Source organism: Onychostruthus taczanowskii, unplaced genomic scaffold (assembly GCF_017590055.1).
Source record: "Onychostruthus taczanowskii isolate IOZ18803 unplaced genomic scaffold, ASM1759005v1 scaffold107, whole genome shotgun sequence".
Lineage (NCBI taxonomy): Eukaryota > Metazoa > Chordata > Aves > Passeriformes > Passeridae > Onychostruthus > Onychostruthus taczanowskii.
Window position 1 is genome coordinate 1,163,256 of NW_024497297.1, and position 26,069 is coordinate 1,189,324.

At 51.3% G+C, this 26,069-nt stretch overlaps 1 protein-coding gene across 2 annotated transcripts in view; it reads left to right on the top strand.

Annotated features, from left to right (window-relative positions):
* ETF1 (eukaryotic translation termination factor 1) overlaps window positions 1-25,974 on the top strand; it is a 27,167-nt gene extending 1,193 nt beyond the window's left edge. Inside the window, exons 2-11 of one of the 2 annotated variants that reach the window (XR_005953626.1) lie at window positions 13,931-14,106; window positions 14,874-15,013; window positions 18,269-18,407; window positions 19,300-19,490; window positions 19,974-20,103; window positions 20,466-20,621; window positions 21,146-21,210; window positions 22,344-22,491; window positions 23,807-25,069; window positions 25,138-25,974. Coding sequence is in view for 1 of the 2 variants with exons in the window: in XM_041417730.1 (XP_041273664.1) it covers window positions 13,931-14,106; window positions 14,874-15,013; window positions 18,269-18,407; window positions 19,300-19,490; window positions 19,974-20,103; window positions 20,466-20,621; window positions 21,146-21,210; window positions 22,344-22,491; window positions 23,807-23,889 (1,228 nt within the window). In the remaining variant the exon portion in view is untranslated. Of the gene's footprint in view, window positions 1-13,930; window positions 14,107-14,873; window positions 15,014-18,268; window positions 18,408-19,299; window positions 19,491-19,973; window positions 20,104-20,465; window positions 20,622-21,145; window positions 21,211-22,343; window positions 22,492-23,806 lie in introns of both variants that reach the window. The other variant, XM_041417730.1, reaches the window with a different exon arrangement.
* The last annotated feature ends 95 nt before the right edge of the window (window positions 25,975-26,069 follow it).

Genomic DNA, 26,069 nt, shown 5'->3' on the forward strand with positions numbered 1-26,069 from the left:
GGCGGGGAGGGCGGGCCGGGGTCGGGAGGGCAGGGCCGTACTGGGCGCGGAGTGGAAGCGTGACCGCGCTTCCCGCACGGGAAAAGGGAAAAGGGCAAAGGGCCGCGGCTGCCCCGGGCTCCGCCGGCCCCGCAGCCGCTCCCGCAGCCGGCCCCGGGCGGGGCGGTTCCCCCCGGCCCCGGCGGGGGTGGCACAGGTGCGTGTCCCCCGTGCTCGCCCCGCTCCCGGCCCGTCCGGCCGCCCCGTGCCAGCTGGCACCCGCGAAAGGCGGATTCCAGCCGGAGGAGACGCTCCTCTGTGCCCCGTGCAGCCTTGGGCCGCTCCCAAGGGACCGGCTGGGCCGGGAAGGCGGCGGGGTAAGGGCAGGGAGGCAGGGGCTGAGGCAGCACTTACTCAGTGCTTTCCTTACCGACAGTTGTTTGATCTTTCTCGCCCCTTCCCCTCCCAGCTAAGGTGCTCAGTTCCCTTTCCCTGAAAGTAAGCTCTTCCAAAGTTTGGACAGTGGGAAATTTAAAGTCTCTAATCCCTCTTTAATCCTTACACTTTTAATTTTTTTGTCCCCCCAAGAATATCTGTTCGTGCAGCCTGCCCTATGCCAGAGGTGCTTGTTTGAGAAGGCAGCTTGGTAGTGGCTGGTTCCATCATTTGGGAACCCTATTGGGCCTGAGGAATTGCAAGACTTCGAGGTTCTGGGGCTGTAAAATAGCAAAGAAAGTGTGTCTCGGCAGACAGCCTAGTAAAATAAAAATGAAGGGTCACGCCTTAGCCACCCTTGTGGCTCCAGTTTCCACAGGCTCACCTGAGCAGATGTTGCTGTAGCTGGGGCAGCACTGGCATCGTTCTGTGGCCCTCCCAAAAGCCTGGGGCCAGCTGGCAGAGGCCGGGCTGCTGTCTTGCCATGTCCTTAGTGCTGGTGCTTGCTCTCTGTGTAGAGTCAGCCCGTGGAGTCGTTCGGCTGAAAACTAACGCAGGTGGGAGGGGACCCCGAGTCACAGGTCTCCCTGAATATATTTTACTCTGCTTCATGATGCAGCTGTGCAGGGATGGTGGGTGGGAGAAGGGAGTGGGGAGCCTGGGCTGCCCTTCCCTGTGGCACAGTGGACTTTGGCTGCCCCAGCTGATCGCTGGGCTGAGCCTGTGCATGGCGTGGCAGCACGGGTTGTGCTCACAGGGATCCCAGGAAGCTGAAAGGGCTTGGGAAGCTCCAGGCATCTGTTGGAGCTTGTGACATAGCTTTGTACAAGAGCACTCAGGGAGCCCGAGTGGGTTTTGGACATGGAGAGTTGGAGTTTTGTCTCTCCCTGTTTCGAGCTATGCCCAGTTCAGTGTCAGCTCTCATGTTGTTTGGGATAGATGAGTGCTGCAGAGAAGGTCCCAGCAGCTGTTGTAGAGCTCCTGGGAGGCTGAAGGGCAGGTGTCTCTTGTGGTATCAGCTTCCTGGGGCCACAACCCAGGTGTCTGCCCTGTCTTCTCTCTTCCAGTGATCCCTGGAACAGCTCTGCTGTGCAGCAGAGGTGCCGCAGGCACAGTCATATCCATGTAGGGAGTTTAGCTCTGCCCCCTGGATCCAGCACATCTCCTGGATGTGGTGATGCTGCTGTCCCTTAATTTAATCTGTGCCAGCTGCTAACCCAGCTCCTGAGGAAGGCAGTGCTGGTGCCAGCAAGTCTTCTCTGAGCAAGGTGATGCTGGTTCAGTGTCTTCCAGGGAGGCCTAGCCAAAATTATCCTGGTTTGGGTGCAGTGAGGAGAAGAAGTGCTGCAGCCTCAGCCCCCAGCAGGCTCAGGCTCCCCGGCACAGGAGGTGTGAGGCAGTGGAACAGGCTTTTCCGGCCTTTGGAAGAGTCACTTCCTCTTCCTGTGGAGTAGGAAGACCTGTTCTGGGGTGGGTTAGGGGGCAAAGCCTTCAGCAGGGTGGAGGTGATGTGGAGGGCCAGGGCCTTGCTGGCGTCCCCACCTTCCCTTACTCATGTGCTCCATTAGTGACCCAGCAGCAGTGTCCCAGTTTCGTGTGCTGGCTGTTCCTGCAGGGGATCAAAGGACGGGAAATGGAGGAAGCTGAAGTTAGACATTCCCTTGGCATGTGGTGGTTGGGGCACCTCTGCTCTGATCCAGCTCATGTGGTAAAATCTCAGTGGAGTCTGCAGGGTGTTAACAAAAGTCAAGTGAGCAGGAGGGTGAGGAAGTGCCTTTATGGGATTGATGAGGAAAGGGGCAGTGCTTGGTCAGAGCACCCAGGGGAAAGATTAAAACCTCAGCTTTCCCAGAAGCTGATCAGCTAGAGGCCAGCGGGGATAGGTCTGCCTCTCAGACCTGGAGGTAACATCCTAGTGGGAATGCCCTGTGTTATTTTCCCAGCCCTGCTAAGGAGATCTGGTTTTCTCACTGATCTCTATGGAAAGAATCTGTCAGTTCAAAACAATGAAAAAAAAAAATTAACTCCCCACCTCAAAGCCCTGACTCTGCTGACAGGGACTAGAAGCAGCTGTTATCTGTGTCTTGCTTCCTAAACCAGAAGTTATCTCCTTCCAGCTCTCCAAAGTTGAGTTGCAAACTGCGTGATCCTGTACAGAGTGGCTGAGTTGGTGTTTCTGAGTTGGTGAGGTGGAGGGGGGAGCTGGGCTCTGCACAGGGTGTACGAAGGAGCAGAGGGGCCAGTTCAGCACTGCAGGCAATTAACCTCTGTGGCCAGAAGAGGATGGGAATAAAAGGCTCCTGATGGGCCAGTTGTGGCCTTGTCAGAAGTTTAACTTTGTTATGCATCTCTGAGAGCTTGGAGTGCTCAGACTTTGATTGGACATCTCTGCTTCTCCCCTACTGAGGGATTCATTTTGCTTTCAGTACACAGTTCAGTTTTGTAGAGCAGATTTGGGAAAACACTGGGCCCCCCAGAACCTGCAGCTGTGTCTTTCTCTGTGGAGCTGCAGCAGCCCAAGTAGAAGCAGCATTAGCCACTGTATTTTCCTTTCTCCTCTCTCTCGGGGCTTTTCTGCTGTTGCTTCATGCAGTTTTTCAGTGTCAGTGCTAAACTGAACCAAGTAGAAGCAGCCTTAGCCACTGTATTTATCTTTCTCCTCTCTCTCTCTCTCTCGGGGCTTTTCTGCTGTTGCTTCATGCAGTTTTTCAGTGTCAGTGCTAAACTGACAATCCCTCTTTGTTCCTTTGGTCTCTGCAGTTCTGAATAGTTAGCTAGGCTATGGGCAGGGTTTTCTGCTAATCTAAGCTGTAAACTCTTGGCAAAATCGAGTATCAGCAAAACAAGCAGTCTCTTTGCTGGGAGAGGACCTGAGATGTTACATTGGAACCATGTTTGGAAACTTCTCCATATCTTACAAATGCTTTCTTCTGCAAGCATCTCTGCTTGCAAATGGTACTGACACCTCCATGGCCAGATAGGCTTCCAGACCCCAGGTGAGAGTGCAGGGTGTGGAGCTCCCTAACAATGGGAAAACTTTCAGGAATGTGCTCTTTGGAGACATCTCCTCTGTCCTGAGCTTGCTCTGTTGGGACCAGCAGCCCTTGTTGGTTATTTTACTGAAACAGGAAAAGAGGAGATGAAGATTGAGGTGTCACTGAAGGCACTGATTGCAGACACAACTGAGGCTGGTGTGGGGAAGAACATTTTTCCAAATTATGTGCTCTGGAGGGTGGGTCAAATAGGGCAAATGCAGAAACTAAGTCTGAGCAAGTAACTTATTCTGGTTGTAACTGGAAGAAATGTTTCAGAGCTGGAGGAGGGAGAAATGGGAAGAGAATGGGACGTCTTGGTGTCTCCAGAGCCTTGGGAGGAAAGCAAAGTGTTGCAGTTCCTGCCTGGTTTTGGATTCTGCCATGTTGAGACTTCCATCTGCTATATGGATGAAACAGAAAGTGAGAGAAATAAAGTGACCATGAAGGACAGAGGCCTGCAAAGAGAGACATTGTTCTGCTTGAGTTCCTGGAAAATGGAACATAGGCCTGCTTGAGGGTGAACAAGCTCACCTGTTGCTTAGACAGAAAAGATTTGCCCAGCATCATTTGCAGATGGGTTCTCTTGCAATCTGTCTGGAGTCTTGCTGGTCCTGATGGAAAAGCCCAGCCTTGGAATTAGGTTCAAGCTGCTGCTGTTTCCCAGCCTTGTGGAGCAGGAGCAGGAGGCTGCACTTCTCAACACCTTGTTCTGGGATGGTGCTGCTCTGGGACTGGGCAGCTTGGCAAGGCTGAGATGTGCTTGGACAACCTGATGCTTCTGGGGAATAAGGTAGTCTTAACCTGTTCCACTGTGAGGATGGTGGGCCTTTCCAGAAGTGGCCTGGGAGCCCACCTGGCTGTGAAATAGCACCACTGTGGGCAGAGCTGCGGCAGCTCTGCTGCTGGGGGCAGTCAGGGGATGACTGGGGTCAGTGACAGCTATGTCCTGTGCAGCTTTGCCTTGTTCCCAGTTTCTTTTGAACTAAGTCCTGGGAAACCATGCTGCTGGCATTCTCTCATGCTGCCTGAGTGAGCTGTATTTCCCTCCTGACTTAGGCAGAGCTCCTGCAGCGCTCAGCTCTGAGTGGATTGTTCTGCTGGCGGTGGTGGAGGTGGAATTGTGCTGGGATAACTGGGGGACAGTATCATAGCTGAATTAACTCCAGCATGGATTCTCCTGCTCCATAGAAGACACAGCACAGCAGATTCAGGGGGTGCTCTTGCTTAGTGTGACACCACCACCATGCCCAGGCAGGTACCAGAGCAGCTCTCTTGACTCAAGGGGGTGTCACACACCAGGAGGAGCGTTTGGTGAGATCTGTCAGCACTGACTGGTGTCTGCCTTCACTACCAGAGATGTGTCAGTCCAGAGGCTCCCTCCCCTGCTCCCAGCCTGGCAGCAGATCTCTTTCCCTGCCTTCTTTATCAGGATCTGTTTGTCGTTGTGGCTGTTCCTCGGACCTGAGCTGTGGGTCAGTTTAACTGTTGATATAGGAGCTGCTTCTGCAGCTTTCACTTTAGGATGGGGGGTATGATGGAGGCCTTGCCCCAGGCCTGGGTGAGCTGGTGCATCTGGGAAGGGCAGAGCCATGCCAAGGTGGTCCTTGGCTTTCCAGCTTGTGCTGTGGTACTTAGGTTGCAGTGCTGTTATGTTGTGCTAGTGCCAGTCATGGGATAGGCTTGAGGATGTCTCCTGTGAGCTGGTGTCTCCAGTGGCCCTCTCGTGTAGAAATGTCCTGCTCCAGCTGGAATTGAGCTGGGCTGTCACACTCTGGGAAGTGTGAGGCATGGGTGGGACAAGGGCTGGAGGAGCAGGTGGGTCTGCAGGAATTGAGCTTTACTGACAGTGAGTTTTCTGCTTTGACTTGGTGATCTGACCTTGGTGTGGAGTGTTTAGGGAAGAGATTGTGGTTTAAGTTCTTACCCAAGGCAGATTGCTTCCTCCAAGCTGTGCTTTCTCATCCTGCCTGTGGCAGGGGGAGTTCCTAAAGGAGGTCGTGTTTCTGTGAGAGGCAGAGGCTATAATGCTAATACTGCCTTTTGCTTCTCTTGGTGTGAGGAGAGGGAGGAGGTGTTTGCAGAGAGGCTGGAATAGACACAGTCCAGGACAGAAGGGAGAGCTGAGGGCACTGTGGCAGGAAACCACGTGGGATGAACAGCAGCTGCTTCCACACCATTTCCCTGCTCTGTTGAACCTCTTCAGGCTGCCAGTGTCCACAGTGCTGGGGTAGTAGCTGAATGTGAATTTCATGTAGGCAGGGCTGATCTCTCAGGGCTAAGCAGTGTGTCTTGTGTTTCAATGGTGCTCAGAGTGGGAGGTCTGAGAAAGCTGTGCCAGGTGGGAAGAGGAGCCAGGGAAGCTGAAGCCAGGGACAATGTCCAAAGGGTTGTTGACATCCTGCTGGTTGCCTCAGTCTAATGGTTGTAAAACATTTCCTGGGCTCTCACCTGCCTGTTGTACCTGTTCCTTTTGAGTTGCAGCGACAATTAGGAAGTGCTGTTTGGAGAGAGCTCACTAGCAAGTGGCTGAGGATGACCTGAGCTGGAAAAGTGGCTCCGGATCAGAACTCCAGCAAGTCTGACAGCCCGTGGCTGTTCAGCAGCCTGGTACCTCTTTTACAACTGTGTGAATCATTAGTGAGCAGTGTGATTCATGCACAGATCATCATTCACATCGAGCTAATGAATGAGCCCCTGAGGAATGACGTGGTAGGAGATGGGAACAAGCACCTCAAAAGAGGACAGACTTTTTTGGCTTTGTGGCAACTGGATTTCTTTTCGCTCCTGTTAGCCACCTATTCCCATGTAGCTCTGGGGCATTAGCATCTTAATAAGCAAATCTGGATTTGTTTCAGTCCCTCAGTGTACATCTTGTACCCAAATGGCCCATTAGCATAATGCAACAAGTCTTTTAAACTTGGAGCATTAATAATTGGAGAACGAGGAGGGAGAGCAGGGGAGCTGTGGCAAAACTGAGCCTCCCAGTGAGTCACAAATATCTGAAGTGCAGAAATGTCTGTTCCACTTCCCAGTAATTGGGCATCCGGGCTTTCTGCATGAGGTCAGATGCAGCCAGTAAGGCCTATTCAAAACATGCCTATGCAATTATGTTTTGTGGTGTGTTGCCTTTGATCCAAGGATTTTGGAGAGGCATTGATTCACCTTCTCCGAGGGGTGTGCAGGATGCACTTGTGCTGATTCAGTGCTTGGGATGAAATTGGGATCTGCTCCTGGAGCTGCACGTCTGATGTGGGATGGGGGTGCTGATGGTGAACAGCAGTATCAGAACCAGCCCCAGTTTGGGGACGGAGCTGCTGACATGTCCCTCTGGGCAGGTGGTGCGTGGTGGCCCAGGGGCCAAGGGCTCGCTGTCACCTGCTACCTCTGCAGCCCTCAGACACGGAGAGCTGCTAAACTGTGCTGTGTGAAGGAGTAGAAGTCTGTGACCTGATTCTTGTCTCACCTCCTTTGTGTCCTGGGAGTGAGGGAGGCTGAGCTCAGGAGGCAGCTCCTGGCAGGCGGCCGGCGGCTGCTCAGGGGGAAGTACTGCCTCACCTGACCCTTGCTCAGGCTCTGGCCAGGCTTGCCTCTGCTCCTTTGCTGAGCAGCCATTTGCTGCCTCCCTGTGGGAAGCTTTCCTTGGCTGCTGGAGCCAGAGGTGCACTGAGGAAATGAGACTCACTTGTGTTTTCCAGGGTGGGTTCTGGCTGGGTGCTTTTCTCCCTGGCTGGCACTCAGAGCTTGGTTGGTGTGTGAAAGAGGGCTTTCCTCTCTGAGAACGTTGGTGGGTGAGGGTAGGAGGGCAGGATACCTTTCCAGGACAGTCTGAGTGTCTGCTTCAAGCTGGTTCTGGTTACATGAAGTGCTTTTTCTATCCAGTCTGCCAGCATTAGAGGAGAATGATGTACAAGATGCCCGTCGTGGGCTTTGGAGCAGGACTACAGCAGGAGAGCCTGGCATTGTGTGAGCCGTGGTGGAATAGCTGCACGGTCTCATGCTGTGCAGTTAAGTGGTTTTCCTTTGTCCAGGGGAGAGGTGGCATTCAGAGGCTGATGGAGGAATTCAGTGTCTGGGGTGTTTCTTCAATTCAGTGGAGGAGGGGGGCTCAATTTCTCCAAATGCTTATGCTCAAAAGGATTCCTGAAGAATTAATTACTTGGTCTCCTGACTCTGCAAATCCTCTCCTCATACCCACCCTGCCCCCATCTTGTCCTTTTTCTCTGCTTCTGAGGTGTCAGTGGATCCAGAGAGGTGAACTCTGCCTTTTGCATGGGAACTGGTCCCTTCCATACCTTCAAACCCTTCTTTGGATGACGTGGAAGCCTTTGAGGAATGACTTGTATTCATGTCGCCTTTTAGGAGATGATCCAGAGCTCTGCTGCATGCTGGGGTGAAATGCAGGATGCCTCTGGGGGATTGTGAGGTTCCTGCTGAAATTGTGCTCTACAAAGTTCTGCTTGGCTTTTGGCTCAGCTCCACATTAAACCTCAGAGGAGCTGTGGTGGGTCCCACTCAGCTCGCAGTGCTGTGTGCTCTGGCTGGGTGTCTGCAGTGCTCGTGTGCTGCTCTGCTGTGCTCGAAGCCCATGGGCTGAGCAGGGAGGGGGAATTCATCTGCTTCTGGTGGAGGCATCACAAAACCCTGGTGCCTCCAAGCAGCAGTTAGGCTGAGATGTATTTGCTGGATTTATTGCAGAGCAGTCAACTGATATTCTTACAGGCTGTGCAGTCTTTGGCTTCAGGTGATGTGGCCTCTGAGGGATCCTGGACTCTTGAGAGTCCCTGCTCTTTACGAACGGGTTTCCTAGGAAAAGTTGTGCAGCTCAGATTTGACATCTCAAGTGGACTTGAGCCACTTTCTGTTTGAAGAAGGCTTTGTCTTATTAAAAGACATTAAGTCTTTAATGAGCACAGCTGTGACCTGTTTGTTTCACAGCCATAATTCATAAGTTGCAAGACTGTGTGTAGAACTTCCCTCTGGCAAGGTCAGTGCTCTTGCACACAGGGCAGGATGAGTGGGGAGTGTCTGATGGCCTGGGGGTTGTAAGGGAACTCAAACCAGCAATTTTGTACTTGCCTGTTCCAAAGGACACTTCTCAGGTATGGCATGAAAAATCCTCAGACATTCTTTCCTCACATCACTGATTTTGTGTGCCCTGAGTGTAGTCCTTCACTGAAGTGCCATGTGCCTGCAGCTTGGGTGTTGGTTCAGAAGCAGCTCTTTGGCACCTCTGGGATGTGCCTGTTGGAGTTGTGCCTTCAATTGCAGTGATATTTCTGGCATCTGCCTTGCAGCTGGCTGCACATGGTGCTGCTTTAGCCATCTCATAACTTGGGTAGCCTTGGCTGGCCAGGCATCTTGGGCTCCTTGGGATATGTTGTGCCTGCCCACTAATGCACAGTCCTGGGTGGAGAGCAGCAGAGGTTACCTGGGGAAGGTACCATGGCTTGGAGGAGTGTGTGGCAAGAGTTTCATAGAAAGCTTCCTGGCTGTGGAATGTGGTTGGGATCAGATTATCTGGGAGCTGTTGGCTCTGTGCTCCTGCCAGTCTCTGGCAGTCCCCTGGTTCCTGGGGAGAGCAGGATGCTCATGAAGCCGTGCCCTGTAAAAATAAGCCCATTTTGAGTCCTGGGGAATGACTGCCCTCCCTTGCCTCTGTATCCCACATTCCACAGTGTGCTGTTAGTGTGAAATGTTTCATTGTGGAACAGCTAAAGCTCAGCTGCTGTTTGTCAGGTCTTCTCTGATAGCACAGGGCAGGCCAGTCACTGCTATTTATATAGCAGGCTGTGAAATTAATGCTCTCCCGTGCCAGCTCACAGCCCAAATTGCAAGAGACAGGTTGACTGACTGCTCCTTCTCAGAGTGCTGGTGGTTGTCTGCCGGGTGGAGAGGAGCTGTGGTGGGTGCTGCTGGTTTGGGGAGTGGCAGTGCAGGACCCATTTCAGTGGCACAGCGCTGTGTAAGGTGGTAGGAGCATTTTAGAAAACCCCTACATTATTGTTTAGTACCAGCTGAAAGCTGGAGGTCTAAGGATCTGCTCAGCTGTTCCTTCTGATGGCAGGATGGTAGGAACGTGGTGACAAAGCCCTTCAGGGGGAGATGGCCACCCAGAGCAGGAGGCTCCTCTGGCAGCTGTCATGGAAAGCAGCCACGGGGTGCATGTGGCGGCCTATCCCAGATGGGTGCAGTGCCTGCTTTGTGCTCTTGGCTCCTGCTCTGGTGCCTCCCTCGTGCTGGAGCACAGAGCACGTCCGCGGAGGGCCCCGCTCCTGGTACCAAGCTTGGCGTGGGCTGGGAACAAGGACCCAGCTGGTGCCAGCATCCTCTGGGCCATTCCTGCTCCTGGAAGGGACCCAGCCATTCTCCTGGCCTGCACGCACAGCACAGGGAGGGCTCCTGGGTGATCCCTCCTGTCCTGGCAGGGAAAGGAGCGCTCCGGTGCCGCAGCAGCTGCTTGCAGGAGTGGCACGGCTCCCCTGCAGTTTCTGGGGACTGGGTTAGTGGTGATTCAGCGCTGCCCACACTGCCACTCGCTGTGATCACTTGTCAGCAGTTGCTCTGAGGTCTCTCTGTGTCTGGGAAAGCTGTTTGGTGGCACACTTGTCTGAAATTCCAACTGTAGTAACCCTGGAGTTTGAGTAATAGAAAGGCTGTCCTATCCACAAGCCTTGATTTTCTGAGGGACTTGCTGTCTCCAAAGAGCGAAATGTGCTTATTGTTGCTTCCCTCAAACAGCCCTCCAGCACACTGTGGGAGAAAGCTTGAGCTCACCTGCTGTGGTGTGGGAAAGTTGGAGCTTTGATCCTCGTCCTCTCTCCTAGAGGTACCTAATGCTGCTCATGGCAGGTGATGATAAATCTGAGCTAATTGCCCAGTCCTGGCAGGGCTGGCACCATGAGCAGTATTGGCAGAGCAGGCCTTCTGCCTCTCCAAAGCTGGCACTGAACTGCCCCCTTGGTTCTTTGTAGTGTGTGGGCAGGTGCCCCTCATGCTCCTGATTGTTTCCTCTGCCCCCGTCCCCTGAGCAGTGGCACTTGTGGTGCTGGCCTGTGGGCTGGGATGCTGTTTCCCTCCATCCCAAACATCTCGAGCATCCTGCCCTGGGATGGCACTGGCAGTTCTTTGGCCAGAACAGGGACAGCAGCTGGCTGGAGCTCTGCAAGCCCCTGGCTCAGCTTGGTCCAAAAAATCAGGATGTAGCCTGGGATGGGGTCCATGCTTTCTTCAGGAGTGGTGTGGGTGATGCAGGGCACACCCAGCTCCTGGCACGTTTGACCCCAAGCTGCCAGTGTAAGCAGTGCCCCTCATCTCACTAGATCACTTGGTTGTGCCCCATAGCAGGGGTGTGGTGCAGCTGTGCTCCCTTTTGGGAGGCCTTAGGATGGTTATGGCAAAATTCCTTACCTCATTCCCAGGTAAGTGTACTCTGCAGCCCTCATCTCCAGAGGGGACAGGGTGGGATTTGCAGAAATACCTTTTATCTTGTTGAGGCTGCAGAGACCCAGAGGAGACTTGGAAATTACCTTACTCTGCAGAATAACCTATTTTTTTCCTGAGTGTTTTTGAACAGCAGCTTTCTTAGAAACTCTTTGCTGTGTTTTGTCTCCTTGGGGTGAGTTTAGCAGATGCACCACAGGGTTTTTTAGACCCTGCCATACAGCATTAGGGTCACAGACAGGTACAAGCTTGCTTTGAGAGAGGAAAGCTGCTCTTGCATGGTCAGATAACAAGGTGTTGTCAGCATGTGAGGGAGTTCTGCAGCCACCCTGAGTGCTGGTGCCCGTCTGCTTCAGCTGGTGTCTTGCCGGTCTCAGTCTTCGGTTGTTTGCTTGTTTAGTGATCCCTTGGAGTGCTGGGTGCTTGGGGACATGGTGACAAGCTGGCTGGTTCCTCGTGCTCTAGGCTTCCAGCAGCCTGGAATGTTGCTCCTGTGGCAAGCTGCATGCCAGCTGTTTTGCTGGATTCTGCAGGAATTGGTTAGAGCCTGAAATAGCTCTGACTGTGTAAATAGAGGTGAAGCATGCCAAACCTGAGAAGTGCACTTGATGTTGGTAGTGGAAGGTGTTTTTGGATACAAATCCAGACTGGAATTTGCTGAAGGATTGGCTCAGGCACAGTACTGTGCTGTGTTGAACTAGTTGGAGATTTAAATGAGGGGGAGTGCATCCTCTGAGACCCTTTTACTTTGTTTGTTTGCAGTAATAAATCACCGAGGCTTGTGAAGGCCGCTGTGTTACCTCGGGTGGGGTGTTCCAAAGGAGCAGTGCTGTGACCCTGCCTGATGGATGAGGTGCTGTGTGTAGCATCAGTAAGCCCCAGCAGGATCCAGTGGGTGCTCTGTGCTGGCACCAGTGTTTCTGGGGCAGTGGAACACAGCACAAGGCCAGGGGCTGGCTTCTGAGGCGGGTAACTTGCATTTGAAAACTGAAGGGAGCTTTTCAAATGACATTTTATTGAGGAATTGCTCTTGGGAGTGCACACCCAGCCTTTCTCTTTGCTGTGCACAAAACTGGGGAAGGATCTGGAAAGTCAGTCCTGTGAGGAGCAGCTGAGGGATCTGGGGAGGCTCAGCTTGGAGAAAAGGAGGCTTGGGGGGCCTTCTTGCTCTCTGCAAATTCCTGTAAGGAGTATTTAGCAGGGGGATTGGGCTCTTCTTCCAGACAGCTTGTGACAGGACTCGCTCCCTGCTCTTTCCCTTCTGTCCTCAATTCAGGAAAAATCGTATGCAATCTCTTCCTAGCAGGAGAGCCATGGAGTGCCCAAGGAGTGTAAGAGTCCCACTCCACCTGCCACACTGGGATGCCCTTAGGGGATGCAGGAAGTTAGGCGTGATGGGCAGAGCTTTCTAATCTCTGGGAACTTGTAAGACTTTCTTCTTTGAGAGGAGACGATAACTCAGGAGTGCTACTTCCACAGAACAGAGAGTTGCTTTCATTCTGATCAGCCTCTTGCTCAAAGGAGCCTGCTGGGAATGATAGCCATTATCTGTCCCCTAAGGCTGGTGCCATGCACTGGGGTGGGTAACTGCTTTAATTGAGTGGGCTGTGGAGTATCCTTGGCTGCTGCGGTGACCTGGAAGCCTGAGAGCCGCCAGCATGGCTCAGAGCTCCTCCTGGGAATAACGTGGGCCAGTGTGGCTTTGTGACTTCTATTGGTGTGTATGGGAGCTCAGATATTAAAACCAATTAGTTGTCTTTAAGGTCAAAGACTTACTTGACCTACCAGCCTGCATTTCAACTTGGCCTGGATTGAGGATCCTTGGGAGAGGGCTGTACAACTTGTGCAAAGAAGCTAATGAAGAGATGCTTTTTTAAGCACTTCCCTGCTGCCTCTGTAGCCCAAACACTTCAGCAGGACACTGGTATGTGACAGCCTGAAACAGCAGCGAGCAGAGGCTGGGGTAGGCTCCTTCCATAAGAAATGTAAAAGGGCAAAATCCTTAGGTTTGATGTTTGAAAAGCACTTTGTTGGCACTCTGACTCAGAATCCTGAGAAGAGGCTTTTTCACAGAGCTTAGCTGGTTTGCCCTTGAGAGAGCTGGAGGATACCATGAGGGATTTGATTTTTATGCCATTACTCTAATGGGAAGCTTGAGGTCTGGGTTAAATCTGAGACAATGCAGAGGCAGCACTTCTGACATCTCGGATACTTCAATGGCAAATGGGAGGTACCTGCTGGAAGGCAGATGGGAACTTCCCCAGTTTTCCTTTTGGTTTTGGGTGGATTTGAACCACAAGGCAGCTTTGGGGATTAAGATTTCTGCAGGACCCGCCCCAAAGCCCTAGGAAAAACGAATATGAAGCTTATTTTCCTTCAATTTAAGCCTGTTCTGTGATTTGTGAGGTCTTATCTCCTGACTCTATGCCTGGGGTTGGTGCTGGTGAAGCAGCAGTGTGTGCTTAGCAGGCTTCAGTTAAAGCAGCTGCCAGAGCTGATGAGCTGCTCTGGGGAGAAAAGTGATAGAGGGAAAGCAGAAAAGACTCACTGTGACAAAGGGATCCTTCCATTTCAGTTTTCTGTATTAATCTGAGGAAAACAACACGTAAAGACAGCACTTGGGCTGCTTAGTGCTTCAGCTGTCTGAGAACAAATTAAATGGGCTCTAAGATGTCCTTGAAGTATGTGGCTGCATTGTTTTAAATAATCCGTGCTGGGAGCTGCTTCCATTCCTTCTGCTCACAGCCCTTGGTCTGTGCAGCCCTTGGTCTGTACATGTGTTCTTTCTTCTCATGTAGCACCCCAGAGTAAGCAAGCAGCTTTTGGAGGACTTGCTTGGTAGAGGCTGAGCACTGAAGAAGAAAGAGCCTGTTTTGGTTTTGTTTTCTTTCCTCTCCCATTGTTGTCCAGCAGAAGGAGAATTACACCAGTGACAGTGAAGAAGCGTCCTTGGGGGAGGGAGGAGAGAGAGAACTGTGCGACATGGTGTGAGGGTGCTTGTTGCTTTGCTGCCTGCTCACATCCCTTTTTTCCCTCCCCAGCAATGGTACCAGCATGATCTCGTTGATCATTCCCCCCAAAGACCAGATCTCACGAGTGGCAAAAATGTTAGCGGACGAGTTTGGCACTGCCTCCAACATAAAGTCCAGAGTGAATCGCCTTTCAGTACTGGGAGCCATTACATCTGTACAGCAAAGACTGAAACTCTATAACAAAGGTAACTTCTAGCTTGTATGGATGCTGGCACACTTCCCTTTCTTGGAAGCAGCCTTAAGTTCCTGCACTATGCAGTTTTCTGCTAATCAAATCTGTTGGCCTGTGCTGCTGTTTTGCACTGATATTCCAGGTATGTTGCCCTTGGATGGCTACTTCAGGGGTGGACTTAGGGACTAGAATAGCAAAGTGGTCCTTGTTTTTAAGGAGTGGGGTCATGATTCTGTTTGTAGTGCTGACTCTGCTAAACTTGGCCAGGCTTAAGAGATGGATATTGTACAATAGGTCATTTGTGTTAAAGTAGTAATTTTCTATCAAGCAAAAACTTCTGTGTGCCTTAAGCATGGCATTGAGCAGCTGCTGTGCTTCTCGGGGGAACAGACCCAGGCCATCTCAGATGAGCCCTGGAAGAGTGCATTGTTACAGCTTTTGCACTGGCCTGTGGCCTTCCTCAGGATGGCCACTCTGCAAATCCTTGTGTGGGGACCAGCAAGGCTTCAGGGGCTGCTCAGCCTTTCTCTGGGTGCTGTGGGCTTGCAAACTCATGGGTTTAACAGGCAGGTGCATGTCTGCTGCAGGCGCACTAAATGAGTTTTTTTTGTACCATTGTAGGGACCTGGGGGGGAATGAGGTGGGGAAAAGGGAAAATGAAAAGTTTGGGATCTTGAATTTCAACTCTGCTTACAAGTCTCAAGGGCTGGCAGTCAGTTTTTGATGGGTACAGCTTGCCACATTCCTTGGTGATCTAAACCTGCATTGTGTTGTTTGTAGTACCTCCAAATGGTCTGGTTGTTTACTGTGGAACAATTGTGACAGAAGAAGGAAAAGAGAAGAAAGTCAACATTGACTTTGAACCTTTCAAACCAATCAATACGTCGTTGTATTTGTGTGACAACAAATTCCACACGGAGGTAAGGACTCCCCCATTGCAGGAGCCAAGGTCTGGGCACAGCCCCACTGTGCTTGAGCCAGGAGAGCTGCAGGAGCATGCCCTGGGGAGGCCACTGGATGGCTTGGGACTGCCAGAGATGGGGAATGCCTGCTGGAAGGAGCTGAGGGACTGCCCAGCTCCTCCCAACCCTGAGTCTGTGTAACCCACAGACAGGAGCTTCTCGCTGTAACTGGAGGAAGGGTGGTTTTTTTCTTAACCACAGAGGCCCATAGATACTATTCCAAGTCAGGCTTTAAAATACTGCCAAGATAATATCAGTGTTGCCAGTCTTGCTATCAGATGTGTTAACTGAGAGCCTTGATGGAGAACTGGCATGTGCCTCATCTGTCTGGGGGGAAGTGGGATTATTTTTATCCGACATCTAATTAAGTTAAATGAATGGTTTGAGGCATATTAAAGAAATGTGGATTACAGCAGTCAGTGTATTGCCTGTGAGGCTGTTTTGGCTCTGGCAGGTGCAGAGGTCTCAATGTTTGCAGTGCCCCTCATGTCCTTGATGTTTCCCATGGTAAATGTGTGGCCTGAGACTTAATTGCCTGTTGTCAGACCCATCTGACATGGGCTTGGCAGGCCCTCCAGTGATGTAGTTCTGCTTGTCTGTTTGGGTCTGTGGAGGTGTGATCCATAAGTGGCTTCCAGAGGGCAGGAGTACAGCAGGGAAAGGTGTGCTTGTTGCACAGATGATGTCCATCCCTTCTATTCTGTCTCCCCATAAAAGATGAAATTCCAACATGCCTTCAACCTCCCAGGAATGAAAACCTGTGCACAGGCACAGGTCTGGAGTTCTGCTGGGTCCTTGTGTCCATAGATGAGTGAAAACAAGAGGCAAATAAGAGAATTCAGTAGAGAGCCAGGATGTCAGGCCCAGGGAGGTGTTTGTCCTGCTGCTGTGGGCAGTGGGAGGGTGCTGGGTTTCCTCCTGCCCTGTCAGGAGATGGATTCATTTGGTCCCTTCTGCAGCTGCTGCCTCAGGGCACTGATTCAATGTAGAAGTGCCCAGCAGGCTGTTCCCAGGAGCAGCTGCAGATCCACTGGTGCATGTGTGTGGCGCTGCTCACCACAGGTGACAGTGACCTGAGGGGAATTTGTGGGAATTGCTGCTCCTGATGATGGGATCCCTGCCAGCCCCTCCCTCCACAGGCTCTGTGCTCTCCCCTGGGTGTGGGGTTATTTCCCTGGGGATTGCCTGCACTGCAGAGTCAGCTGGGGCTGGAGCAGCCTGCTGGGGGCTGTGAGCTCTGCCTTTGTCCCCCTCTCTGGCTCTAGAGCCTTGAACCCCTGGTTCCCCCAGCTGAGCTGTCAGCCAGGGCAGCTGCTCGGGCACCACAGCTTTCCTGGAAAGTCAGGGTGGGAAGGAGTAGGAGGAAGGGCTGCTCTTCACCTTTGGGCTACAGCTGCAGAGAGGAAGCTCAGTCCAGGCTGAAGGAGCAGAACGAACTCAATGGTCCCTTGGTGCTTGACAGGTCAAACAGTGCAATTGCTGCCAGAGCTGATCAGGGAATCACTGATCATCAGTACTGTATGAAAATAAGAGGAAATGAGGAAATCAGAGCTGTAGTCATGTGCTGCCTGGCAAGAGCATCTGATAAGATTTCTTCTAGATATTTTATTGCCTGTGTGAAACTGAAGTAACTCTCCCAGGGGTCTGTGAGCCCTGATGTGTGTCTGAGGGGCAGGACTTACAATGACTTACTTTGATACCTTGGCTGGAGCATTCATTCCAGTCACACATTTTGCTTGGCTCAGTCCCAGTTAAATAGATTGCAGTGTAATATGCCACTTCCTCCTCTCATTCATCCCATTGCTGAGGAATTAATACAGAATATTTACTTTGGCCAGGAGATTCCATTAAACCTTAGCCTCCATTTCTTCTAAGCTTGAGAGCTGCATCCTGGGTTGTGTGGATTTTGGAAGAGGATGACTGATGGGTTTTATCCTTTCTGTTCAGCCCCATAATCAGGCTGACAGCCCTGCAGGCAGCTCAAGGTCCCGTGCAGTAACCCAGCACCATCACTTTCAGTGTTAAACTGGTGACTTGAAGCAATCTGGAGTTTTGACAAGTTCCCCATCCTACTGATGTGGTTTTGCCAGCCAGAAAGAGGATTCTGGCTATTGCTTTTTTGGGCATGTGTAAGTGAGCAGGATGTGTGTGTGTGCGTGCTGGATGTTTCTGCCCACTCAGACAGCCCCTGAGGGAACAGCAGCTGAGAGACTGCCTTGAGAAAGGAGTGCAGAGTTTGGGTGCTTGGGCAAAATGAACTCAAAAACCTTGATACTGCTCTGTGCTTTGGTTAGGCAACTTAAATGACCTTATGGGAAATATTCAGCTGCTTTTTTTAAAGGAAAGAAAATTGAAGGATAACTTCATTTTGCAGCAAATGTTCTGGCTTCTTCTCCACAGCCAGTTATGCACAGGACTATTATTGCTGCTGTTCCTTGTGCTCTGTAAGGCTGAATTTGCCACAGCCACTGTAGATTTATTTCATCATTCTGCCTGTGGGACTTGAAGTCAGCAGGTGCAGCAGACCAGTAGTGGTGGTAGGGAGGCTGTGTCAATGCTTTGGACTACAAAACTGAACTGACAATGAATTGAGCAAGTTCTGCTTTCCTGGCTGGAGTGCTGGGAGGATTACTGCTCCAGTTGTGCCAGCCAGAGAGGTGAGGCAGCCTCAGAGAGGTGGGATCCATTTTCACTTCACACTCTCCAGACCCCATCTCCAGGGTTTTGCTGTCACACCTGCCCGTGACCTCAGGTGGGGAACTGGCAGAGCTGGGAAATTGTGATCAGCATTAAATTTGAGTTTCCTCTGTGCTCTTGACAGCACAGTTGTATGGGATGGGATTATGTATGGGATGGGATTATGTATGGAAGGAATTCCTCCCTGTGAAGGTGGGCACGCCTTGGCTCAGGGTGCCCAGAGCAGCTGTGGCTGCCCCTGGATCCCTGGCAGTGCCCAAGGCCAGGTTGGGCACTGGGGTTTGGAGCAATCTGGGACAGTGGAAGGTGTCCCTGCCCGTGGCAGGGGAAGGTCTTTAAGGTCTCTTCCAACCCAAACAATCCTGGGATTCTGTAGTGATCTGGAATAGTTACAGCTCCCGAATGTGCTGGTTTTCCTCCACTTCATTAATGAAAGTATAGCCATGAGCAGCTGTGAGCTGAGACTGACTGAGGGGCTGTGCTGTCCCTGGCCCTCACGTGTTCTGTTTGTTCCAGGCCCTCACGGCGCTGCTCTCCGACGACAGCAAGTTTGGCTTTATTGTAATAGATGGGAGCGGGGCACTCTTCGGAACTCTCCAAGGAAACACACGGGAAGTGCTGCACAAATTCACTGTGGATCTTCCAAAGAAGCACGGTAACGCACTCGGCTGTCTCTGCTGGGGGCAGCAGCCTGTCCCGGGCTGCCATGGGAGGGTGGAAGTGGGGAACTTGGCCTGTGGGGGTTTAGCTCTGCTCAAGTCTGTGCTCCCTTGGAATCTGACAGCAAAGCCTCCAGTCTGAGCCTTCTGTCAGAATTAATGAATCACAGTAATATGCAGTTGATCTCAGAAGCGGCACTTTTTATTTCTTGCTGCATTTGACCGTTTCCTTGGTTTTGGGTAGTTGTAACTGAGTATTAGTAGCACAGGCAGTAATCCCACTCAGTGGGGTCGTTAAGGTTTGATGTGCTGGTGCTGTGTGTGCCCCACAGCGAGGAGCAGCGAGCTGCTCTCTGCAGGAAGCACGGGGCCTCATGAAGCAAGGAAAATTCAAGTTCCACTCTGTGCTGCTGTGTTGTAGCCAGCAACTGATGAATTCAGCAAGTTGTCTGCTGGTTACTCTTGGCCTACTGTCCTTTGTAGAGTGGGATGGGACAAAATGAAACAAAAACACTGCCCCCAGTGAGGCTGCGCAGCAGAGACTGCTGGGCTGTGCTGCATCAGCAGTGTTTAAGGCTGTGTACAGAGGAGATGGCTTCTCTTGAAGGTGCAGGGAGAGAGAACGTGCTCAGATGTTCAGTTTCTACAGAGTTGTGAGTCTTTATAGAAAGAAAAGAAACATTTTCCTCTGTGGAAAAAAAATCTCCTGGTGGGAATGAACCCCCTCTATTCTCTGAGTGTTCCATGGCAGCCCTTGCCTCGGCTCGTGGCAAACTGAATTCAGGAGGCTGCAGCTGCCCTTGGCTGTGGTTATTCCAGGCCAGCTGTGTCCTGAGGATGCTGCTGGCATGCAGTGGTTCCCCATGGCTGCCCTGTCCTTCCCTGCAGGCAGAGGAGGTCAGTCTGCCCTGCGCTTTGCCCGCCTGCGCATGGAGAAGAGGCACAACTACGTGCGCAAGGTGGCCGAGACGGCCGTGCAGCTCTTCATCTCCGGGGACAAGGTCAACGTGGCCGGGCTCGTCCTCGCTGGCTCGGCCGACTTCAAAACTGAGCTGAGTCAATCTGACATGTTTGATCAGGTGAGTGGCCTGTTCTGAGCAAACCCCCGTGTTTGGGGACGGGGTGATTGTAGCAGTAGCTCTGATACAAGATGCTACTCCAGAGGAATGTAATTCTGGCATCTGAAGAGATCTGATCAAACTAAAAATGTGATGTATCCAAAGAAGTCTCCCATTCCTAATACCTCCTGCAAGGAGCTGAGAGCTCCTGTTCTTGAAACAGAGCTAATAAGAAATCTGTCCTCCCTGGTTTGGAACTGGCATTCACATTCTTTGTGTTTCACAAATCTAAAGCAGAAGCTTTATTGGAGTTGAACTCCAGTAAACCTAATGGCTGGTCCATGTAGCCTGAAAACTGTGGTTCAGTACTGTGCATTCAGAGCTGCCTCTGCCTCAGGTGAAGTGCAGTAATGAGAGCAGTGACTCCCATGGCAGGGTGAGGAGTCTGACAGCCTTGCTCTGGGGTGGATTTATGATTTCCTGTCTCCTCCTCCTCTCGTTCAGCGGTTGCAATCCAAAGTGCTCAAACTAGTTGATATTTCATATGGAGGAGAAAATGGCTTCAATCAAGCAATTGAGTTGTCAACTGAGGTCCTCTCCAATGTGAAATTCATCCAAGAGAAAAAGCTAATAGGTATGTGATGCACTGCAGCCTCCTGCTGAGCCAGGTGTGTGGCACAGGTGCTGCTCTTGCTCTCACCCTTCTGGCAGTGCCCTTGTTCTGCCCCAGCCTTGCTGTGCTGGCTGAGAGTGGGACTTGCAGGAGTTGTTTTTGCCAGCTGGACACCTCAAGTGCTGGTATGGCTTGTGGGGGTTGGTTGGTTTCTTTTTCCACACCAGACTTGTTGGACCTTCTCTGTCCTTCCATGAGAGATCCCCTTAGTTCCAGGTCTTCTGGTGGCAGCTGCTTCTCACGGTTTCTTGCATTCAGATGAAGCTTGCATGAGGTGTGTGTGCTGTGCTGCGTGCTTATGGCAGGCTCTGTGTGCCCTGCAGGACGATACTTCGATGAGATCAGCCAGGACACGGGGAAGTACTGCTTTGGTGTGGAAGATACACTAAAAGCTTTGGAAATGGGAGCAGTGGAGATCCTGATAGTCTATGAAAACCTGGATATCATGAGATACGTCCTGCACTGCCAAGGCACGGAGGGTACGTGCTGCTCTGGGACACTGGAAGCTCTCAGGGTTTGACACCTGAGTTGCCTCACTGAGATGGGTTTGCTGGAGGAGCTCCCTGAGGATGTCTGAACACAGGGATGTTGTGTAGGTCTGTGTTACTTTGCAGGGTTCCCAGCCTCTGGGGGAAAAGCTGGAACAAGCAGGGTTCCAGTGCACAAAGGGAATTCCAGTGCACTTGGTCTCAGGGCCAGCCTGGAACCTCCTTCCAGCTTTGTGAGTGTGATACCAGAGGGGAGACTGAGATGACCTTGTGTCCAGAAACACAATTCCTGGGCCTGCAGCAGGACCTGTCCCCCTCTTTGTTGGCTCTGCAGCTGCTCTGTGCTGCTGTGCCCTGTGCTATTGCTCACAGAGCTTTAGAGAGGAAGGCAGGCAGTGGTGGTGCCCAGACCCTCTGTGTTCTAGTTGCTGTCTGTGCTCGATCTCCTGCTGTCTTTAAACTGCATCTTGCAGCCTTACCCAAACTAATATTATCATTTTTTCCTCCCTTCTCAGAGGAGAAGATCCTGTATTTGACACCAGAGCAAGAGAAGGATAAATCCCACTTCACAGACAAGGAGGTATTTCAGCTTTGGGGCTTCTGGGCTTGTTCTCAGTGTGTTGATGCAGAATTCTGGACATCTGGGCTAAGTTGGTCCCAAGCACCTGAGCACAGTGACCTTCTGGCACTCAGTGACACCTCAGGGCAGGAAGCTGTGGCTCTTCCTGTGTAACCCCTTGGATCCTGCATCTGCTTTTCTCCAGTCTTCCCTGCTGCCAATGCCAAGGTTGTGTAAATGGACAGTGTGAGATTTTTGACCACCACCAAACCATCCCCTACAAGGGTTTGGTAGCCACCATGCAGGCAAGGCCCCAGAACCATTGATCCCTGCTTACAAGGCACTGATTTGGTTGTGCAAAACCACTGTGAGGTCAGGATGGTGACCTGGATCAGGTGCCAAGGGAGTGTCTGCTTTGGGATGCATTTGACACGTGGAACTGCCTGAATTTCCTGTCTGTGCAGGTCAAACAGCCCTCGTGGACCAGGGGTCTGTGTTACTTTGCTGAATAAACTGGGGAAAAAAGTGTCCCTTGCCAAAGGGTGGGGATCTGTCCCACCTGGGTTGTGCTTGGGAGCCATTTCCAGCTGTTTTCCCTTCTGGAGGGAGGACTGCCAATCCCTGCTGTGCACGGAGGGTTTGCAGTGTTACCTGCAGTGAGGTGTTTCTGTTTCACAATAATCACTGCACTTCCTGTTTGGAAGATGTTGTCTTTTGCCTCTGTGCTTGCATGGATCAGTGTTCCTGCCTGGGAACAGGGCCTGCTGGATGAGGGGGGCTGCAATCTGTGCAGGGGACAGAGCAAGTCTGAATGAGCAGTGAAGCTGAAATGTAGCATGGAGTAACACTGGAGCAGAAGAATCAAGGCAATTTTTCTCCTGCTTCTGCACTAAATGTCGTATTAGAGGGCCAAAACACTGTCAATGATTAATTTTGTAGCACCAGGAGCTGGTGGTTGTGCCTGTCCTTGCCTGGTGCAGTTGTGCCAGGAATGCCTTCCCCCAGGAATGTCCCTGTGGAGCATGAGGGCTGCTGTCCCTGCTACAACTGACAAAGCCATGGAGCCAACTTTGGCAGGGATTTTCTCAGTACTGAACACACAATGACTGTAACAGGATTTTATTATTTATTTTTCCCTTCCAATGTCTCCACAGACTGGGCAGGAACATGAACTCATAGAAAGTATGCCCCTCCTGGAGTGGTTTGCAAACAACTACAAGAAATTTGGAGCAACCTTGGAAATTGTTACAGACAAATCACAAGAAGGATCCCAATTTGTGAAAGGATTTGGAGGAATTGGAGGTAAACTGCAAGAGGAAAATGTGTTTGTCTTATTTAGTGGTTGGTTTGATAATCTGGTGCCAACACGAATGGGATTAATCTTATTCCTGTCAGTCATGAAACCAGTTTGAGAAACAGTTGTGTTCACCAGGGTGGATTCATTCCCTGTCCAGCAGGATGGTGGTCCATGTTGGGCCCTGTCACTTCCAGCTGTGTTCCTCAGTGCCTGTGTCCTGTGCAGGGCTCAGGGATGGGCTGTCCCCCGGTGCAGCTGCTGGAGCTCAGGAGGGCCCCCAGTGCCTGGCTCTGTCTGCACAGGGGTTTGTTTGGTGGCAGCCCCTGCCCTGCCCTGGGGGCTCTGACAACCCCCAGCCCTGTTCCTGAAACACTTGGAGCTGTTGCTCATCTCTCAGAGCCTCCCTGTACTTTGCTCCCTGATCTTCTGCTTCTTTTCAAAAGAGAAGTATTTTTAGTCCATCCTCTGTAGCAGTGAGGCCTCTGAAAGCCAGTCCTGCTCTGGAGCTCACCGAGCATCAGCCACGCTTGGCAGAGGTGCGGGTGGTTCCTGTGCCAGTCTGACAAATCCTGGGCAGGTGGAGCCACACCAGTGCCATGCTCCATGTCCTGCCTGGGCAGGGGTTCCAGGACAAAGCTGTGCCACTGGCTGTGCTCAGCTTTGGTGGATGTGAACCAGGGAGAAGTGCATTGTAAAGGGGAATTTCCAGGGCCCAGAGAACACCAGTCGGGAGGAAAGAACCTTGGATTGTTTGGCTCCATAAGGAGCAAGGTTTCTAAGTTTTCAGGGTTTGTGATTCCAGTCTCTCATTTCCTGCCAGATCCAGCCTCTTTGCATAGTGGCATCCTCTTTGCTCCCATGCCCTGTAGGCTGGAAAGGAAACGTCCTTGAAAATCTCCTTCACCTCAGTAAATTATGCCAGAGATGCAGGATTTCCAAACCCCTGCGTTGGTGTTTGGGGTGGGAAGAGGAAAACAGACACTAAATCCTGCTTTTATTGCATTGTAAAAATAGCTGCAGTGCCAGCTGCCTTCTGGATTTTACTGCCAGGCCTGGATCTGAGCAGTGACACTGGGAGCAGTGATGTGCCACTGCTGTTTTGTGGAGATGCAGCCCTAGAACAGGCTCAGCTTTTCCAGGAGGAAGCTGGCCAGGCTGGGCATCTTCCTTTGGGCACTAAATTCCCCGTGGCATTTCTCAGTGCAGCTGCCTGTCCGCTGCCAGGCCTCAGGTGGACGTGACTGGGAAGCTCTGGGAGCGGGGCTGGGGAAGCTGTGTCTGTGGGAATGCTGGCGAGGCTAAAGGCTGTTTCTTTGGCAGGTATCTTGCGGTACCGGGTGGACTTCCAGGGCATGGAATACCAAGGAGGAGACGATGAATTTTTTGACCTTGATGACTACTAGGTAGTCGAGCTGGGTCCGGCAACACGTGCCTCGCCCCTCCAGCATCCAACCCAAGGAGCAAACTCATGGTGGAAAACACAACTGATCCCTGCCTTAGAATTGGAACATTTCCAGAACTTGATCCACGAGCATTTGGATTTAAGAAAGCAAAACCCTACACTTTGATTTGTCATAGTGTCAGTACAGCAGCAAACTACTAAGTTCCTATATGCCACTTTGGACTAATTTAAAAAGAATCCCAGTTTTTACTTTTACTCAATGGTGAAATTGGTTGCTCTTGTATTTTATGGAAATGATTTTTTTAACCTTCATGATACATTAACTGCTGTAAACCTCTTCCTTCCAAAATTAATAGAAGTAAGATCCTACTGGTTTGTTTCTTTATACTTTGATTGGAGAAATCAATTGCTGCATTTGGCAGCGCCGTGACCCATTTACATGGCATTCTCAGCTTAGCCTGCAGAAGAAATGGAACGAGGTTGGAGCCATAATTCTCTTCAAAAGCTTGAGGAGGCACTGACCTGGGTGCTGGTTCATTACATGTGGCTTGCAAATTCTGATGGTTTGGGGAGGCTCACCAGCCGAACGTGCTTTAATCTATTTGCAGAAACACTGCTCTTACAAACTAGGAAATGCACTTCATGGATTGCAATGAAAATGCTGCTGGAGTCTTGGGCTTAATTTGGATTTGAGCAGTGCAGCCTTCAGGAATTTTTTTTTTCAGTTTTGACAAAAATAAACATGAGATTTCAGTGAAGTAAGGTACACTTGGCTTTTTGTTCCTCAGTAAGTTTTTCTTTTTGCTTTAGGACTGCGTAAGGTTTCCTTGATTATGTGAATTTGAGCCCACAGGTCTTAAATGGAAGTGGGTGTTTGACAGGAATACTGAGTCAGTGGAGTGAAGGCTGAATTAGTGCTGGGAGTGTGGAATATTTGATTCTGATCCGTGGAGCACTGGCATAGCCCTGGGAACACCCAGCTCCCAGCAGTGTCTGTCCTGTGGGGGTGTGCCCTTCAGGAGGTGAAGGATCACCTCTGGATGGTCCCAGGCTTTGTGTCCTGCCTGTTCCACAGAGCATCCATAGATCAGGGAGTTCATCCTTGGGGTGTGTCCAGCCTGCTGGTGACACTCTGGGGGTCAGGGGCCATGCAGGCCAAGGGAGCAGTGGCTCGAGGGCAGGTCCTGTCCCAGGGGAGCAGTGACACAAGGGCAGGTCCTGTCCCAGGGGAGCAGTGGCACAAGGGCAGGTCCTGTCCCAGGGGAGCAGTGGCACAAGGGCAGGTCCTGTCCCAGGGGAGCAGTGGCCCAGCAGAGCTCAGCTCCTGTCCCAGGGGAGCAGTGGCCCAGCAGAGCTCAGCTCCTGCTCCCTCCCCGGGGGTTCTCGCAGCCTCGCTCCCGGTGCTTCCCTCAGGAGCAGCTCCTGTTCCAGCTGCAAACCTTTGCCTCTTGTCCTGGTTCACTTGAACAGAGGGAGCTTCTCTTCAAATTTCTGCCACACTGTTGTTTGAGGTCCAAAATTGCTGTCCTTGTGAGCAATACCATTTGTCCCCCTGGTCCCTACCCTGACCGGCGGCTTCACTGTCGTCCTCACATCCAAGCTGGAATCTCTCCCAGGAGATGGGGCTGGGTCTGCTCAGGGCTGAGCACAGCCCTGGCCCTCACAGCAGTATGTTCTGGATTTTGCCATTGTAAATGGGTCTAATGTGACATGACAAGACCACAAAAATTGGTTGTAAATTTACATTTTTGAATATACTGCTTGTTGTTTCACATGATACATTAGGGTATGCAGCTCCTTTTTGTAGTTTTTATTTTTACTATTTAAGTTTGGAAATGATGCCAAATTTTTGTATTTCTTTAATCAATGTGTTCTCTTCAGTGATATATATTGCATTATATATTGATGTGTATATCAATATATACTGATATGTATTACACTTACACATGCAAACACACTCAGTGGGGGTGGGAGATCCTAGCCTTCGCATACTATATAGCCTCTGCAGAGAGATCCCAAGCAGTGATATCTTGGTGTTGTGATGTACAGAAATGGAGAAGAGTATTAAACCATATTTAAGAATATAGTACAGACTCCTGGTTTATTTTCTCTAGTCCAGGAAACTCCTGCTTTTTGCTCTCAGCTCGGTGCCAGCTTCAGGGCTGGACGTTGGAGGCAACT